Below are 16,346 nucleotides of genomic sequence, written 5' to 3'. Positions count from 1 at the left end.
AAAAAAAAAAAAAAAAAACGCGAACCACCGACATTGGCTCGGGGATCGATCCGTAAAATGGGACGGGTCTTTGCGATGCCAGGCACGAAGCCCGCTTCCGGTTCTGGTGGCGGAAGTAAAAAGCACGCACATGGACGAGCCACGAGTCCGACGTAGATATATAGGGCATTTCTATAGGGCGACGATTTTATTTGCGAAGATTCGTTAGCGAGAATTAAGTAAAAATATTTTTTTTCAAAATTCACCCACGACCCCCCCGTTTCTTCTTGTCATCGTCGAACATCGAACTGTACTCAGCGCCACTCGGATAACCCGGGTGAATAAATGTCGTTGCCGTGGCTACTTCCTGCAACCCCCTATAGTCATTATCCATTTGGTCGTATTACCACCCCTTTCTGCTCCAACCTCGCGCACCGTATGTTTCCCTCATTACGTCCCCTTTTAGGCACCCCTTTCCAATGTCCCACTATACGTGCCGCTCGCGCAGAGTTCATCCTGAGAGGTCAGGACGAGCCGAGTGACGGACTTTTTCAGAGGCTGCAAATTTTTTTGGGGCATCAATCAACTTCCGGTCTTGAAAAAGGGACCCGAATTTCTTCGTTTTCGTCGTGAACCGAGGAATGACGTTTTCGGACTACGAATACGTAGTGGATAAGAGATTGACGTATCATCTAACCTGTTGAAGACCTCCTTCAGCTCGTGCTCGGAGACAAACTGGCCCAGATTCGCCACGAAGAGGGTCGAACAGGGCGCATTGCTCACGGCGATGTTTGGCTGCGACGACGACGAACCAACTGGCGACGCCAGAGCGGGCGACGGTAAGAAGTGAGGGAGCGACGCGTGTATCGACGTCAGCGTCGTTGGATGCGGCAGAGACATTGGCGCCTGTAAAATATTAACGTTTGATTAATCAAAAACATCACGTTGACAATGAATATCCACTTTTTTGCAGCTGTCAATTTTTCAAAATAATTGACTACGAAAAAAAAAAAAAGAAAGATACCTCGACACGAGATATTATTCTCTCCAAGTAAAATCGTAGCGTTTGAAAATTTTTGGAAAAATATAAAAAATTGAAAAAATTCAATCTCACTCCCAGAAATTTTTTCGAAATCGTCACGCACGCTCATCTCCCGTTCGACGTCCGTGTCAGGATCGGTACTACACACCTAGGTAGAGCAATCGATCGAATCGCGATAATCGATTGGTCTCGGTAATCCCCAAGAGTTCGTTAACCTCACACGAATCCGTCATACTTGGTTTCCTTCGCGAGGAAGGAAATCGGTTTTTCCGTATTTCACAAAAATTTCTCTGAACTCTGTTTTCTCAAGTATTCCCTAAAAATCGGGTCTCCCAGTGAATTCCCTATAATCCAATCCATTTGCACAGTTCAGATATAGGTATTCGCTCGCAGAAAAGAAATAAACGAATATTCCAGCCCCACGCGACCTCCGGTATCCTTAAACTTGTTTCAATGCAAATATAGATATTGTATGTATAATAAAAAGACTAAAGAAGTGATGCGAATTCAAATAATTCTAATCCACCTAATGCATCGTCAACTCACGAGCAAGAGTTACGTACGCCGAGCACGTATCTCGGACTGAATAAAGCAGCCACATACGTTCCACGTATGAGGATCAACAACTGGTACGCAGGAATATACGCAGTGTACGAATAAAGAAAGCATATTAAATTCGCAGATACCAAATGGGCATCCTGGGCGGAGTACCGAAAAAAATTGTACAACACCAACAACGCAAGGCAATAAAGATATACATAAAAAGAAATAAAAATAAAAATAAAAATAACAATTATCTCTAAGGAGTTTAGGGTTACGTATTATAACGATCATGTATGTATATATCACTAACGTGCATCGGGGCACTCGTCGGCGGCTCCAGAGCTTTGTCTGCAGATAGTCAAAGATAGGAACGTACGGGGACCTGAGGATGCAATGCGGGATGAACCAGAGTCGCATGCTGAAGTGTTCCTGGCAGTTCACCAGCCGTCGAGTACGCCAGAGGATGATGCCAGAGTTCCGGTCCACCGGGGAAGAACGGGCTTCCTAAGTCTGCAAAAGATCACAGAAATTCGATCAGATAATCAAGTTTCCTTAAAATATACATTTTTTTGATAATACAAAATACTGCATGCCAATATAAACGTCGCATCGCATCACACCTTTATACACCTTTTGTACATGTTCATTACAGTTTTGAGTTTAAAAAAAAAATTTTCTTCTTTCTCTCCTTTTTACTTATCTCGACTTCCGTTCGCTTGGAGGAAACGTTTATGGACGACATGAAAATCATGAAAATCGTAATCCACGTGGAAGATAATTTCGTAAAGCGTTTTCTTTTTCCTCCCCCCCCCCTCCCCCCGACCATTGGTCGCGTTGCGCAATGACGTTACGTAACAAGAGTGGAAAATCAAATCAAAGCGAATTAATTTATACGGTATCGTGAGAGAGCTCATTCCTTTTGCGAAATCGTACAGCGAGATAGTTCAGTTTCACCGTTTCCGAATATCATGAATAAGAATGAACGAGCCTTTACTTTTTTTTACTTTTTTTTTTTTCAAATTCTTTTTGTCGCTCGATCTCCGTCGTGCGTTACTTATCCCCTGCTCTCTTTCGTTTTCTGAGAAATAGAAAATTCTCGAAAAACTTTCACCGCCCCCCTCGTACCGCGTCTCATCGTTTTGCGAACCCCCACTCGATCCCACAGCAGAGACCACCTACGGGTAAATTCACCATACGTCGACATACGCACTCTCTGCTAATCGGCTGAGTTTGGTGAATCCAGTGAATTCAGCGAATTCGATAAGCAAAGGTCTGTAGGCTCTCATAATGAACCGCTGTGTATTGACCGGGAACCGTGTCATCGGAACGGCTCTACGCTATTCGACGACTCTAAGCAAACCGATCGATTCCGTCCAAATGAAATGTCCACCGGGTATACCCGTTTAACCGTGTAGAAATAGCAAGCAATTATATCGACAAAGAGCTAGACAGTATTATTTTTTATTATTATATCCGACAATTAAACAAGAGTTTTCGTGTGTACGTGTGCATTTCGTGATAAAGAGAATGAGAGAGATAGTAAGAGAGAGAGAGAGAGAGAGAGAGAGCCATAGAAAGAAAGAGAAGAAGAGAGAGAGAGAGAGAGAGAAGAATGTATAGACCGAAAGAGAAAGAAGAATAGAAGAAAGAAGTCGATGAATCTTTTAGCGAGTGAACGAGGGGTTGCGTGGGGTGGAGGATGTGGGGTGAAAAGGTCACTAGTGTATTATAATAAAAAATATTTCAAAAAAAAATAAAAATAAAAAAAATCCCCAGATACAATAACGAGGGTCTGCCTGGTGGTGACAAAAGGTGTGTAATAGGTGTGAAGGGCTAGGTGGGCTGGTGCATATACTTACGTCCAGTTAGAGGGTGCATCAGAGCAGGGTGCGAGGTGGCTGCTGCAGCGGCTGGTTGCTTTGGTTTGTTAACCTTTGTGTTACTTTTTGCAAATTCCAAACGTATCGTTTGTGGCATATCAGGATCGAATCTAACCCCCTGCTGGAAATAGATTCCCTCGATTAGTATGCACAGGGCTCTTTCGAAAGTAACTCCGAGTCCTTCTCGTTTCTCTTTTTCTTTTTCCTACTTCCCTCCGCCCTGCATCTCTCTGTCTGTCTCTCGTTCGCCTAGCCGAACGCTAGCCGCAGGCTCTCTTTCCGAGCGAGGAAAAACAAAATGTTCGATTTGTCAATTTTTCAAAATTCGACTTTTTCATTCCTTGCTGGGCTCACTGTTGTCGAGCAAAGTTATAGGAAAATTCTGTTTCTAGAAAGTATTTCCGTTTCTGCCGGTCGATCGATACCGTCCTGAACTAACCTCCTCCTACTGAACTCTACCTTTCACGTGACACTTTCCTACCTGAATCGACCTATCGACCTATCGACCCTTCCCAGCTTGACGAAAATATTTTGGCGACTAATACCCTGTGCTTCTATCTTCTGCTGCTCCTTCTGTACCCTCGTCCACATATTTCTATATATCTATGTATAAGGCATATATAGCTACCATCCAGACATGTACCTTTGACCTGGTGACCGATCAACCCCCTGATACGAATTAATGCACTGAATTTAGATAACGCTGAATGCCGACCGAGTGACATTTTCGCACGAAATTCAAAATAGTTTTTTTTTTAAATATATCTCTGGCCTTTCTGCATTTGACGTATGTTAGTCGTAACTTTACACCCGAAAAAAAAGTTTCCAAAATCAAACCGAGAGACAGAGAGAGTATTTCGAGAATTGGGTGAATGAGAAACGTGGGCAGGGGGAGAGGGGGTTACGTGGTGGAAAAAATTGCATATTGCGTGAGGTCAGTTGCATGGTGTGATCAGACCAACCAACAGAAGGTACAAAGAAATATATATACGTATATATATATATATATTTGAAAAAAAAAAAAAAACAATGAAAATACCAGAGAAATAATTAGGTGAATATTTAAAGGCGTTATACAGGTAGAGAAACAGGGAGGGTGGGAATGGAATTGTACAGGGAACCGAATGTAGGGCTGTGACTCAAGGAAGTTTCAGGTTGGAAAGGTCAAAAGGTCAGAACAGAATAGAATATTTAAAAAAACGACATATCGACTAAACCACACAGGGTGCTGTATCTCGCGTGTAACCAATTCTCAAGCCAATTGGATGGATCGGCAGGATTCCTTCTGGATTCATCTTTTTTTTTTCCAGATCCCAAATTTTGCGTTAGGAACAAAATGGATTCTTTTTTTTTGGTTTTGCGAGCGAGGCAGGGGGGCCTGGGGTCGAGCAAGAGAGGTCAGTGGGCAGGGGGGGTGAGGTGGAATTTTTGGTTTGAGGAACCAAAAAACAGAGAAATGAAGGGTCGTGTGTCACTAATTTATAAGAGATAGCGTCAAACCCGTGCTCAGCTTGATTGGAAAATGAAAGAAAGGTTTTCTTTAGTGATATTAAAAGCTCTCCTGTTTTACTGACGGCTCTTTCTTTTTTTTATTCGTTGCTCATCGATTTTAGCTGTCCGTTCAATCAACAGAATTTACTAATTACTATTGAGAAGATTCGCCTCTATGGTCGCGTGATCTTTAAAGCTTTGTATTTCTCTATTGTTACCTGCAGATCCTGTTTCGCCGCCTCTGCTCCAGCCCTCGTGTGAAACGTGACGAAACCCACTGGCTGTGAAAAAAAAAGAAAATCGAAAATCCCATTAAAATCCTTCCTCTACCCACTTCGTCTTGAGGTGATTCGATTACGAGGGCACTTCCAATATTCAGATATAAATTTTTTGTATATTCTCGGCAAGTGCTTAAATGTCGTGTGTATAAAATTTCAAACTAGGCGAAAAGTTGTACACGATAGAACCTAGTTGTACATCTAAAAATTATTTCCTTTCGCCTAATTCCAATCGGGACACGCATTCTCAGCGTGATACCGAAATCGAGGTGAACTCTGCATAATTCTGGGTATTTCTACCGTGGCAAACAAACTGCTTGGGGAACTGCCCCGTATTGATTTGTACGGTTGTACCTAACCGTGCCAGCGACCGAGAGAAGGTCTGAAGGTACGTTCACACAGAAAACAGACATCGGCACGCGCCTAGCGCTATCCCGCCCAATGAGGCCCATCTTTTGTTACCTGGACTGTACGTATCGCGATACTCCTAACGACTGGCGCATTCTGTGCTTTGCTATTGCGTCATTTAAGCGTATTCAAACAGTCAAACACTATGTGGACGTTCGCATTGGGTAGAGTCATTAGTGAGGTAGAACCATCATCCGACATACTGTACCATCGCCATCATCGGCATTGCTAGTAACTGGCAGCCATTATGCTCGTTTCCGTAACGGGTGAAGAATTTAGAAAAATAAAATTCTCAAGTTAATCTTAAGTCAATGCAAGTATTTTTAGCTCGACCACCCTTTACTCGTGTATATAAACATGTACCTTAACAACGTATTCGTTACGCCGCGATAGCATTAAGCCGTACATAGGTTAGTATAAGAATATAAGAAATTTGCATGAGAATAATATCAGAGTTACTTACCGATGCTGTTTTGCCGTTTTTGCTGGTGATCTTCAGCAGAGAGCCTTCATAACCCTGTAAAAGATATTAGAGCACGTTACTTAATATCGAGTATTAAAATATTAAATGCAGTTACAAATTTCTATAGAATTCCCATAGTTGACAGAGGGCCGCCATCTTGATTATGGTCATTGCCCAACAAGTTGGCCATAAGTACCGTTCTAGATTTTCATGGTTTACATCTCTCGTGACGGGCTGACCTTCATTCGTCAGGGCTTTCCCCTTTTTTGTGGACACGTAAACTACCTTAAAAACTGGTCCCCGTAAAACTTCCCATTGTGATCCCAATCCCAGTTCTTTCCATTTGTTCTCTCTTTTTTTTTCACCTTTCACCTATCTCCTTCACTCACACTTCCAGACTGCCTGTCTGTTGGACGGATTTAAAAAGGATGCCTTCTCGCCTGCTTCCTTACACTTACTATATTTTAATACATTTGACAGTTGGCAATAACAACTCTAATTGCATTCAGAAAGCGTTACAGGACGGTCGCTAGGTATTCCATAAGAAATATCTTTACAAGTAGGAAAAACTGGACTACCGCGAGGAGATACATTATTCAACGAGTTTTACAAAATCAAAGATTCATATAATTAATGAAACGTAAATCGGAAAGAACTAGAGGAATAATGAAATACAGTACAGGTTAACAGTAATGTCTAAGAGAAACAAGCACAAGAAAATAACTCACCTCGTACGCTCTGAAGAGCAGATAGAGCTCTCTGGGTTTCGCATCCATGGGCAATCCACTCACGAACAAGGTGCGCACCTGTAACGAGAAAAGAAAATAATTACCTTAATTGTGTTAATTTTTGCCATGAGCAGCGTAGCTGCGTACCTAACGCTCAAAAGACTGGAGAAATATATCGCAGTCGCAGAGCACACGGCAAACACTGCTCGTATTTGACATCTGTCACGCCACTGGCTTGATTTTCTAGTACTTGACAATAATTTACAAACTACAGCGAGCCATGATTTCTTGCAGCGATAATGGCAAGCCGCCAGTTTAATCGAACGATCACTGCAGTAGTAGATCATCTTGATATAAGTACCAAATCACTCACAATTATGTGTACACGTACCGTAACCGATGTTCGATACCTCCTTCTCAAAATTCGGAACTCCGCATGAACGACATAAGCCATAAAGAGCTGCCTACTAAGATACGTAGTTGCAACGTTCTATCGATAGATGTCCTAGAGTGTCCTACAGTCCAACCTAGAAAAGCGCGGAACGATGATCGGAACTATGGACGATTAGGTTTGTTCATAACGGTCGTCATTGGCCATTGTTCGGTGTTCACGCTCCGATTGGGCCTTAGCCCATCGTTCTACTTTTCATTGTAAACGCGCCCAATCCGTCTCAATCGATGCGACAAGCGTTAGCCGTTGTAAAACTTTGTAACGTTGAATATAAAATGCTTCAGGTTAATAAATTATTTTGTAAAATTTTTCACATTGCTAAACTCGCTCGAGTTCGTACACTCGAGAGAACCATTTCCGGACTTGTAACAATATCGATATATCGCATTTCCTGTTCGGCGAGCAATGTTTTCGCGTCGGATGAGTCGACGAGTACGGCTTTAATTCCGCACGACGTAATCCAATCGACGACCACCATTATTATAGTGGGATCGAGTGTTGTGTCTACGGGAGTTGGGAAAATCATGGAAGACCCTTTATGTGTATTTCCTATGACAAAAGCCACACGAAGACATTCTTACGCCCTAGCGACAATTTCGTACGTTTACGATGATCATTGAAAAGAATAAGTGGCGCGCATCGAGGCCAAAATCCGGTTGTTTTCTTTTATCCTTTTTTCCTTCTTGTCTTTTCACCGCAAGCGGAAATACGCTCGTTGGATTTTAACTTGTTTTCCAATTTTTTGTGTAATACACTCATTGCTTTTATCGCAATTTCCCTCAGTGGAGCTACAGGTATCAATTTGAACTTTTAACAAACAATTCTATTCCTCGACAAATTAATTCTGAAAACAAATAAATCAGGCGACAGAAACATTAGTGAATAGAGTGTTTTCAATTTATGTGCATACTACGTTGCATTACGATATTCTTCGAGCGAATAAGTAATGCGTATTCTGACAGGGCGAACGCCGTAGAACGAATACAATTTAGAAAGTGAAGTAAAGAGTGCGAAAAACGAGAAATCACCGGATCACATGGATTTTCCCGAGAAACGCAACACAATAACTGAATTCTCACGGTTCTGAGAATTATAAGGATAAACGTGCAACTCGAGTGAGTACATTTTCTTTTGTCAAGACAATTCATAATAATTGTTTCGTGACTTTACACGAATACATGTAACGCACGAAGGCTCTAAGAAGAATACGAATCACGATCTAATCGCATTAATCGAGGACAAACCCCAAAGCCAAACCCAAACAGACCGTACTGGACTCGAACTCCTCCTCGGACGACGTCATACACCCTCCAACCCACAAACCCATTCCCATTAATCCTGAAACCAAGTGTCACGTGACTATTAATGTCCTTAGTTAAAAGTCAACTTCAAACGAAGATAATTCAAGTCAACGCGGTCAAACTAATCCCTTATGGTAATTGCTTTATTTTTCTTTCAGTATCTTACATACGCTTGATACTTTCCATAAAACAGTTAAGAGCACGGTGCACCTACTTGCGCAACTTTAACTATAAATGCATGCGAGTACCGGAGCACATGGCGTCGTACATTACAATTGATTTGACCTCGCGAGCTTTTATTATTGATGCAGCCAGCCAACGCGGCTTGTTTCTCCGTACCATTGCTATTGTTACCCTCGCCCGTTTTCTTCAACTATTACATTTGCTGTCACTCCCATTCGCCACAGACCTGTACTGACACATATGGATAGGTAATGGACACGCCATCGTGTATTCTGTCAGTGGAAGGAAAAAAAAGCAATAAAGAGAAATACAACATTTTCATATTGAATTTCTGTTATTTTCACGTGTCATGCGAATTTTTATTTACACCTTTTTCTACGTTATAGAAAAATTTTACGCTTTCCGAAACGGTATGACGACCTGAGCGAATCCTCTGGTTGTGGACGTAATAAGGGCGCGTGCGTATGGTACAATGTTATGTTTGGCCGATCGAAAGAAAACGGCGACGCGAAGTCTGGCCGACGAGGAATGAAGGCGACACACACCGCACGACGATTCTCCCTATTGCCGCCGGCAAATCGTTTATTCATGCGACAGAAACGATCGTGGCGTTATTGCCATGGTAGCGGTATTATGGCGAGCGCGAGACTAGCGCCACGATCACTCTTGAATTAAATAGAACCGTGCCTAGAAAAATTTCATTCGCTGTACGACGCGATATTTTCTTTTGAAATTGCCATCGAAACGTCTGTTCGCGGTCTTTTCGACTTTCGTCGATTGTGCAAGAATTTTTTATTTTCTTTTATTTTACAGTACATTAAATGTATCTCGTTATTTTGTATACTAGAATAATGTTCATGGACTTTCGTCATAACAGTGAATACTTTGATCGACGTAACAGTGAATAATAGCTCAGTAATATTCCTACCAAGAAAAGCATGCAACGATGATTCGAGTCTTTATGCGACACAATAAAATTACAGCGAAATGATTCATCATCAATTTTCTGGGCCACGGACATCTGGGTATGTGTGTCCATAACGAGGAATTCTCCGGAACACAGTGAAACTCTAAAAAGACAATGGTTAACACGAAAAAGAAGAAATTCCTAATAAGAAGAAACCCGTAGTAACAAAAAGAGTGACTGAGTTGTCCAATTGGTTTTGTGTAAATTGAAGGTGCATTGCAAAGAGGATCAGAGAGCTGGCGTTAATAAGGGCACGCGGAGCGAAGAAAGAGAGGAGTGACGAAAAAGAGGAAAATAAAAACAAAGAGAGAATAGGATAGGAAAAGAGAGAGAAAAAAGGAGGAGAAGGAGGAGGACGAGGACGAGGTTGAACGTTCGTGGCGTTTACGGTTTGCTGCTCTCGTCGTTCCTCTTGGCTGGCTAACCGTTATACAACATCCGCTCTGCCATAATGCCTCCCGCTAGAACTTGCTCGCTCTATTGTTCATCGTTATATAATCATTCTGTCGTTCCGACGAATTCAATACGAATTTTGCCACCAGGAGTTTCGTTTAGAGTTGCATCTTTCGGTGACACCTCCGCGTTCGTCGTGACGTAAAAGTTCTTCGTAAAATACGAGGCACGGCAAGCAACGAATTTTTCGACTTGTTCGATTTTTCAATTCCAACAGACTGTTATTTGACCTGGCCACGTGTTATTATAGCGCATACACATATTCTCCGTTAATTGCACCTCCCATGCGTTATACAGTGGTGCTACTTCGCTTTACTGTTTTTTTTCTTCAAAGTGCACTTCGACAATGTGCTTTTTCGAAATTCTTTCGACTCTTCGTTGACTCGACCGATCCTGTGAATAAAATGGACTCGGGTCGAAAAGGACGAAAAAAATGCAGCAGATCCTGCGCCTTAATCGAGCACCTGTCGCATTTTCGAGACATACGGTCGAGCACCTGTTACCGGTGTATCGTTTCGTGTAATTTTTTTTCTTTGTCGTCAGTGCCCCTTTTTTCGAAAATAGATGCAACAGTCCCCTGGGGAGTTTACCAGGGGCGAGTTTCGTGGGAAATTGCGCGGTGAATCGATATTACACGGTTGCAGGTTAGATATACGTTCGCGTAGGGTGGTCTGGAAGACCGTGTAAACATTACATACCTGGTTGCAATTGAATTGACAAAATATTAATGATACCCTCGAAAATTAATTGCGGCGCTCGGCTTTTTTTTTATTGCTATACTCTTTGAACTCCATGCGGAAAAATCAGACTGAAAAAAAATTATTCCTGTTTTCATAACAAAAAAAATACTCATCGTCGATCGCCCAACTTCGCAAAGCCGCCACGGGCGTCGCCTCTACATGCATTTTCGTTGCAGCCTTTAACCCCGGAAGCGACTGCAAAGATCGAGATTCCGCGTGAATAACGGCGAGGCGTCCTTGCAAAATTAAAGAGCGTCTTCTCCGTGCAATATCGACCATAGCGCCTTGAAGGTGCTCCACGTTTTCCACTGCCACTGGTCGGACGCTTAGTCGGGACGTAGGTTAGGATATGTGAGACGGGTATAAAGTAGAAAAGAAAGGGATGAAAATGTATGAAAGAAGAAACTGAAGAAGAGGGTTTTTCAGTATATACATTTCTTAAATATAACTACAATTTCCCAGTCCGAGTGTTACGTGTCATACCCTTTCACCTCATAACCCCCTTCTCACGTACTTCAAAGTTCCTTGCAATACTACCTTAAAGTCGATTCCTGGTTTACGACCAACGCCAAACGAATTTTGCGAATCGGTAACAAAAACTTGATACTTACCAAACTTTCATGGTTACTTGGAAATAATTACTTGATCTACGCGGGAATTATTATTCTCCTACATATTCTCGAATGAAAACGCCTACATAAATGCCCATATCCATGATGCATCTTGGTGATAGTAAATGACGAAGTCTTCGACAGTGCAGCTGCAATTCGTGAGAGTGGTATCCTCGTATGTACGTTTACACGATACATCGCGAGGAGTCGTGAATTTTCACGTGAAAATATATTTTTCATAGGTTAACCTCTTCCGACGCCAATATAACTTCCCCGCAACTCCAGTAGAGACTATCCAATATTTAAAGCTGTAGAGAGGGAGAGAGCTCCTGCCCAGTAAAGTATAGCTTTTTAATGCCCCCTACGATTCACGAAGCCCTTTCGATTCTCAAGGCACGTGCACGCGTAGCCCAAGTATATGCACAGACAATTATGACGTGCGGGCACGTGGAAAATCATCATGGCGGACGAACTGCTGGCTCACGTAAAAAAAAAACATCACCTCAAACTAAAAACAAACGTAACGAAGGAACCGCGTACTTCAAGTGCACAATGGGCTACCATGCAAGAGTAATTTTAATTTTCCACGAACCAATTATTCACCAGACGTTATCTAGATGGGAAACTCGAGCGCAATATTCGTACCGAAATAAAAGCTCTGTCGCGCATTGCCATTGGTCCCTGGTAATTTTCAAGGATCGAGTATAGACAAATAGCAGGACGGCAAAATCAAATGGAAACAATCCAATGATTAGATACTGAATGAAATCCTAACATTCAAATGTACATAGAAGTGTATCGGTTGAATCGCATATTATCTTTACAGCAATAGCAGGCACTATAGCACCACAGTAGGTACAGGCAGGCCAGTGCTCGTAAAATACATCGAAAGCGTCTCTATAATAATCCATCTATCCCGTGGTCGAAGTACTCACGGCCGTGGAGTACAACCCCGTTAGAAAATGCAGAGCCGGCGTGTGTCGCGAGTAGCGTTTCAGGAGAAACAGAGCGAGAGAGAAGGACAGAGAGTATATAGTGAGAGTGGGAAGAATAGTAGAGGGTCATGAAGAACGCATGTGTTGTGAGTAATCCACCTCCTCCATATGACGTGGACAGACTACGGCGGTGCCTCCGTGTCTTCCCCTCTGCCAGTCTCCTCTCTCTCTCTCTCTCTCTCTCTCCCTCACTTTTTGTTGAGCGCACGTCGCGTAAAAATCAATAACGAACGTGGGAAGAGGGTGGGAGTGAGCAAGTGAGGGATGCCAAGCAGCGTGAGGGTCGTAAAGGTGGGACAAGAGTGTGTGTACTATGGTAGATGTAACGGAGTGCTAGTGATACTAATACTAGCTATGATACTAGTATACCGGTACCAGTGGATGAGAAGTAAAGGATTGTGCGAGCGCAGGAGGTCATGCCAGCCGCTCGCGAGTGCTGAGTAGTACGTAGAGTGCAGGGAGGATATCCTGAGAGGGAGGAGAGCGCAGGCGTAGAGCGAAAGAGATAGAAAGAGAGAGCAGAGGAGAACGCTAGTCGTGTTGTGTAGTAGCGTGCTCGTGTCAGGTGGCCAAGGGAGAGAGAGATGGAGTGGGGCGGGGGGTCGCAGGGCGAGGGGGACAAGGGGAACACGAACCCACGAGGACAGATGCAGGTAGAAGGGCTGATGAGCCTAGACACTAAAGCAGAAATGATGTAAGACGGTGTAAGGAAGGAAGGAAGGAAGGAAGTTAGGTATGAAAAGGTAGCCGAGTAGCCGATCCAGCGTAGAAACGTCACCTGCGTGTCTGCCGTGTGTTCCGATCGAATTCTCCCACCTAGGCGACCTCCTCTAACCACTATCTACTAACCACAGTCTCGTGCAGGGAGCGCGGGAGAACGAGAGAGAAAGAATGCTGGACGGGAAGCGAGAGAGAGAGAAAGAGAGTCTTTCCTCGTTCCATGCTCTGCGTGCGCATAGCCAGTCGCACGCTATACAATAGAAAAGCACAGTATATGCTCCGTCCTCGACATCCTCCACGCAGAACCATGGCAGGTTCCCTCGGAACGTAGGAACTAGAGCAAGCTTCTAGTAATTCTAGGTAAACCGATACGCATCGAGGAACAGAATGTCATAGAGACGGAGCGAGGCGAACGAAGACGATGAACGAAGATGACGAACGCTAGGGAGGAGAAGGTTTGATATCGTACCTCGTCCTCGCCAGTGGCGACTGTGTTGACGGAGTCCATGCTCTGTGACAGGGGTGCGTCCATGACGATGCGTCCGGTGATCTCGTTGCCGACGTTGTTGTTCGCCGTCGCGATGCCCTGTAGCTGGTGCTTGTTGTTTCGTGTTACCGCCGATGTCTGGTGGCCGAGGGGCAGCGCCAGGGGCAGGGGCAGGGCCAGGGGCAGGGGCGGCGGCGGCGGAGGCAATGGGGGCGGTGGCTGAGGCGGGGGCGGCGCGACGGTGCGGACGACGACGACGGACGTCGACGAGTTCGTCGACGAGGACGACGATGATGGCGATGGTGAGGGCGACGGTGGCGCTGAGGACGTATCCACCGTATCCCGTCTCGGGCGTTTTAGAGCGGGCGGCGTTATGGTTGAACCGGCGAAGACGACGGGCGCCTCCAGGTCGTGTCACGGTATAGAATATCCTGCCAGCGAGCAGGTCGCGCTGCGCTGCCGGTCGTGCCGGCTCCTTCCACTTCCTCGACTTCCACTTTCTGCGCCGACACCTCCAGCACCGCCACTGGTAGTGACCGGTACCTGTACCGGGGCTAGTCCTGGTGCTTGGCAATAGTTCCTCAGGTTCTTCAGGATTTCCACTCTCGTATCTTGACTCGGGAAACTCGATACGGCGCCACCGCCTCCAGCACCTCCGCCACCACCCTTTCTTTCTCTTCTTCTTCTTCCGCTTCCGGGTGTTCTCGTGATCGTCCTCGTCCTCCTCAACCTCCAACTCCCTTTCCGCTTCTCCTCTGCGTCTTTGGCTTCCTCTTCCCGACTTCCTCTCCTGCTCCTCCTGCTTCTTTTGATCCTCCTCCTCCTCTTCCTCCGCCAGCACCACCACTACCCCTGGTGCTATCGCACTGCTGCACCTGTCACGCTAAGGGGGCGCCCCCTGAGCAGGTGTCTTCTTCTCCCCGCGTCTATTTTAAAGTAATCGATAGGCCGACGGGGACGCCGCTGCTAGCCACCAACGCGTACACCACTCTCTTGCAAGGCGCGCGAACCTCGGGGCCCATGCAGGATCTCAACTGGCCCCCGGATTAATGCTGATAGGATTGCGTCGAGGGACTCACTCCGATCTATACCAGGTACGGAGATCCTCACCTGGTATCTGTCTGGACTGACCCGAATACAGGATATCACATTGGGAGTTGCGGACGACCTGGGATCGGTAGCAGAGGGTTGAACGACTTTTAAATTTAAAGACCGCGAATCTGTTTTTTTTTTTTCACGGGAGGCACGAGCGATATTACGTCTAATTTTTTTTCCTTTTTTTCTTGTTTCCTTCTTTTCTATATATTCCTATCTCTAGCCAGCTTCGAGAACGCGCAGATCAACCAGCCGCCGAACAGCTCAAGGCATCAGGTAAAACACTGACAAGTAATTACAGGTGTTACTCTCGGTTACGTAAGCGCTGCGACGCGGCTGGTACGCAGGGTGCCGATAGACTGACTGCTGATCGCGCGCGCGAGACGGCGCGGCCCAAGCTTGTCTCCCGTGGCCGTACCTAGCAGTGCCGTGGCGTTGGATATGCCTTTGGATTGGTCTGGATTGGCACCCCAAGTATCAGGGTGGGAGACCATGGTGGTATCCAAAGGGTCGTTAGGTCGACAAGGGAAGGGGGTTCACAAGGCCTACGGCCAATCACGAAATGATCACGTGAGCGGTTTCTACCGATTCCACGGAGACACGCAAGTCTTACCGAACGATCCAATCTGCAAAAGTCGATATTTTACCGATTGATCCTGCAGCCAAATCGCGTCGGTATTACAAAAGCGTTAATTCCAAAGTTATTCATCAACTGAGCGATGTTGCCTTAAGTTTTTGTTTTTTTTCAAGTCCAAAATGAACAACTTTAATATTCTCATATTCATTCTCCAATTACTTACTCTTTACTAATGTAGAATATTTTTAGCGTGCGTGAGATTGTGCTATTTTCCATGAAACAAAAAGAAAACGTCACTTTGTTTTATAGAACCGTAACGCATTGGCCATTAGGGGTGAATAAAAAATGTATTTTAAGCATACAATTTCAAGTCACATCGACTCGATTAAAAGTTCTGATATCGCCATGTTAGACGTGGGAAAACTGATGATTATTGTCCTTGGTTAAAATTTAATATTTTTAGAAAAAAAAATCACAATGGATAACGTTATACGTACGTATGACTAACGGTAAGTCAGGTGACACCTCATGTCAGGTGAATTATTCGGGTTTTCACGTGCACACACGAACTGGTACGAACGTATCGCGGCCTGCATCGATTCCAGTTATATTTCATCAATAATAGAGCAAGTCTGCGGCAGCTTGTACCTGTTTCATACATGGAATTGAAGATCTTCCATGATCTGAAAGAACTTGACTAAACATAAATCTAAATGCCTGTCTATTAATGGCAGCCTACAAACTCTTGAGCGTTATGAGATAATTTGAGCTAGACAGCTTTACCAAGACTCATATCGCAGCTCTGTAATTGGTTGATAAACCTCTGGAAAAGGTTGAGGTAAAACTTTTACGAGAGGATTGATAACGTTTCGCGGGGTTAACGCGATTGGTAGAAAAATTATGAGGGCGTTATGGGTAGTGGTACTGTTTTGAATAGTCATAGCCCCTATTTAG

At 44.4% G+C, this 16,346-nt stretch overlaps 1 protein-coding gene across 3 annotated transcripts in view; it reads right to left on the bottom strand.

Annotated features, from left to right (window-relative positions):
• The window catches only part of LOC107269537 (protein couch potato), a 24,891-nt gene extending 10,758 nt beyond the window's left edge, over positions 1-14,133 (bottom strand). The window contains exons 1-8 of one of the 3 annotated variants that reach the window (XM_015743481.2): positions 7,204-7,274; positions 6,960-7,142; positions 6,813-6,890; positions 6,085-6,138; positions 5,154-5,216; positions 3,424-3,565; positions 1,941-2,074; positions 677-885 (exon numbers count right to left, since the gene is read on the bottom strand). In XM_015743481.2, coding sequence (XP_015598967.1) covers positions 677-885; positions 1,941-2,074; positions 3,424-3,565; positions 5,154-5,216; positions 6,085-6,138; positions 6,813-6,860 — 650 coding nt within the window. In that variant the 5' untranslated portion in view covers positions 6,861-6,890; positions 6,960-7,142; positions 7,204-7,274. Of the gene's footprint in view, positions 1-676; positions 886-1,940; positions 2,075-3,423; positions 3,566-5,153; positions 5,217-6,084; positions 6,139-6,812; positions 6,891-6,959; positions 7,143-7,203; positions 7,397-13,702 lie in introns of those variants that run through there. The other 2 variants (XM_015743482.2, XM_015743480.2) reach the window with 2 other exon arrangements.
• Between the last annotated feature and the right edge of the window lie 2,213 nt (positions 14,134-16,346).

The sequence above is a fragment of the Cephus cinctus genome, unplaced genomic scaffold (assembly GCF_000341935.2).
Source record: "Cephus cinctus unplaced genomic scaffold, Ccin1 Ccin1_scaffold0670, whole genome shotgun sequence".
NCBI lineage: Eukaryota > Metazoa > Arthropoda > Insecta > Hymenoptera > Cephidae > Cephus > Cephus cinctus.
This window is presented reverse-complemented; position numbering and strand designations above follow the sequence as displayed.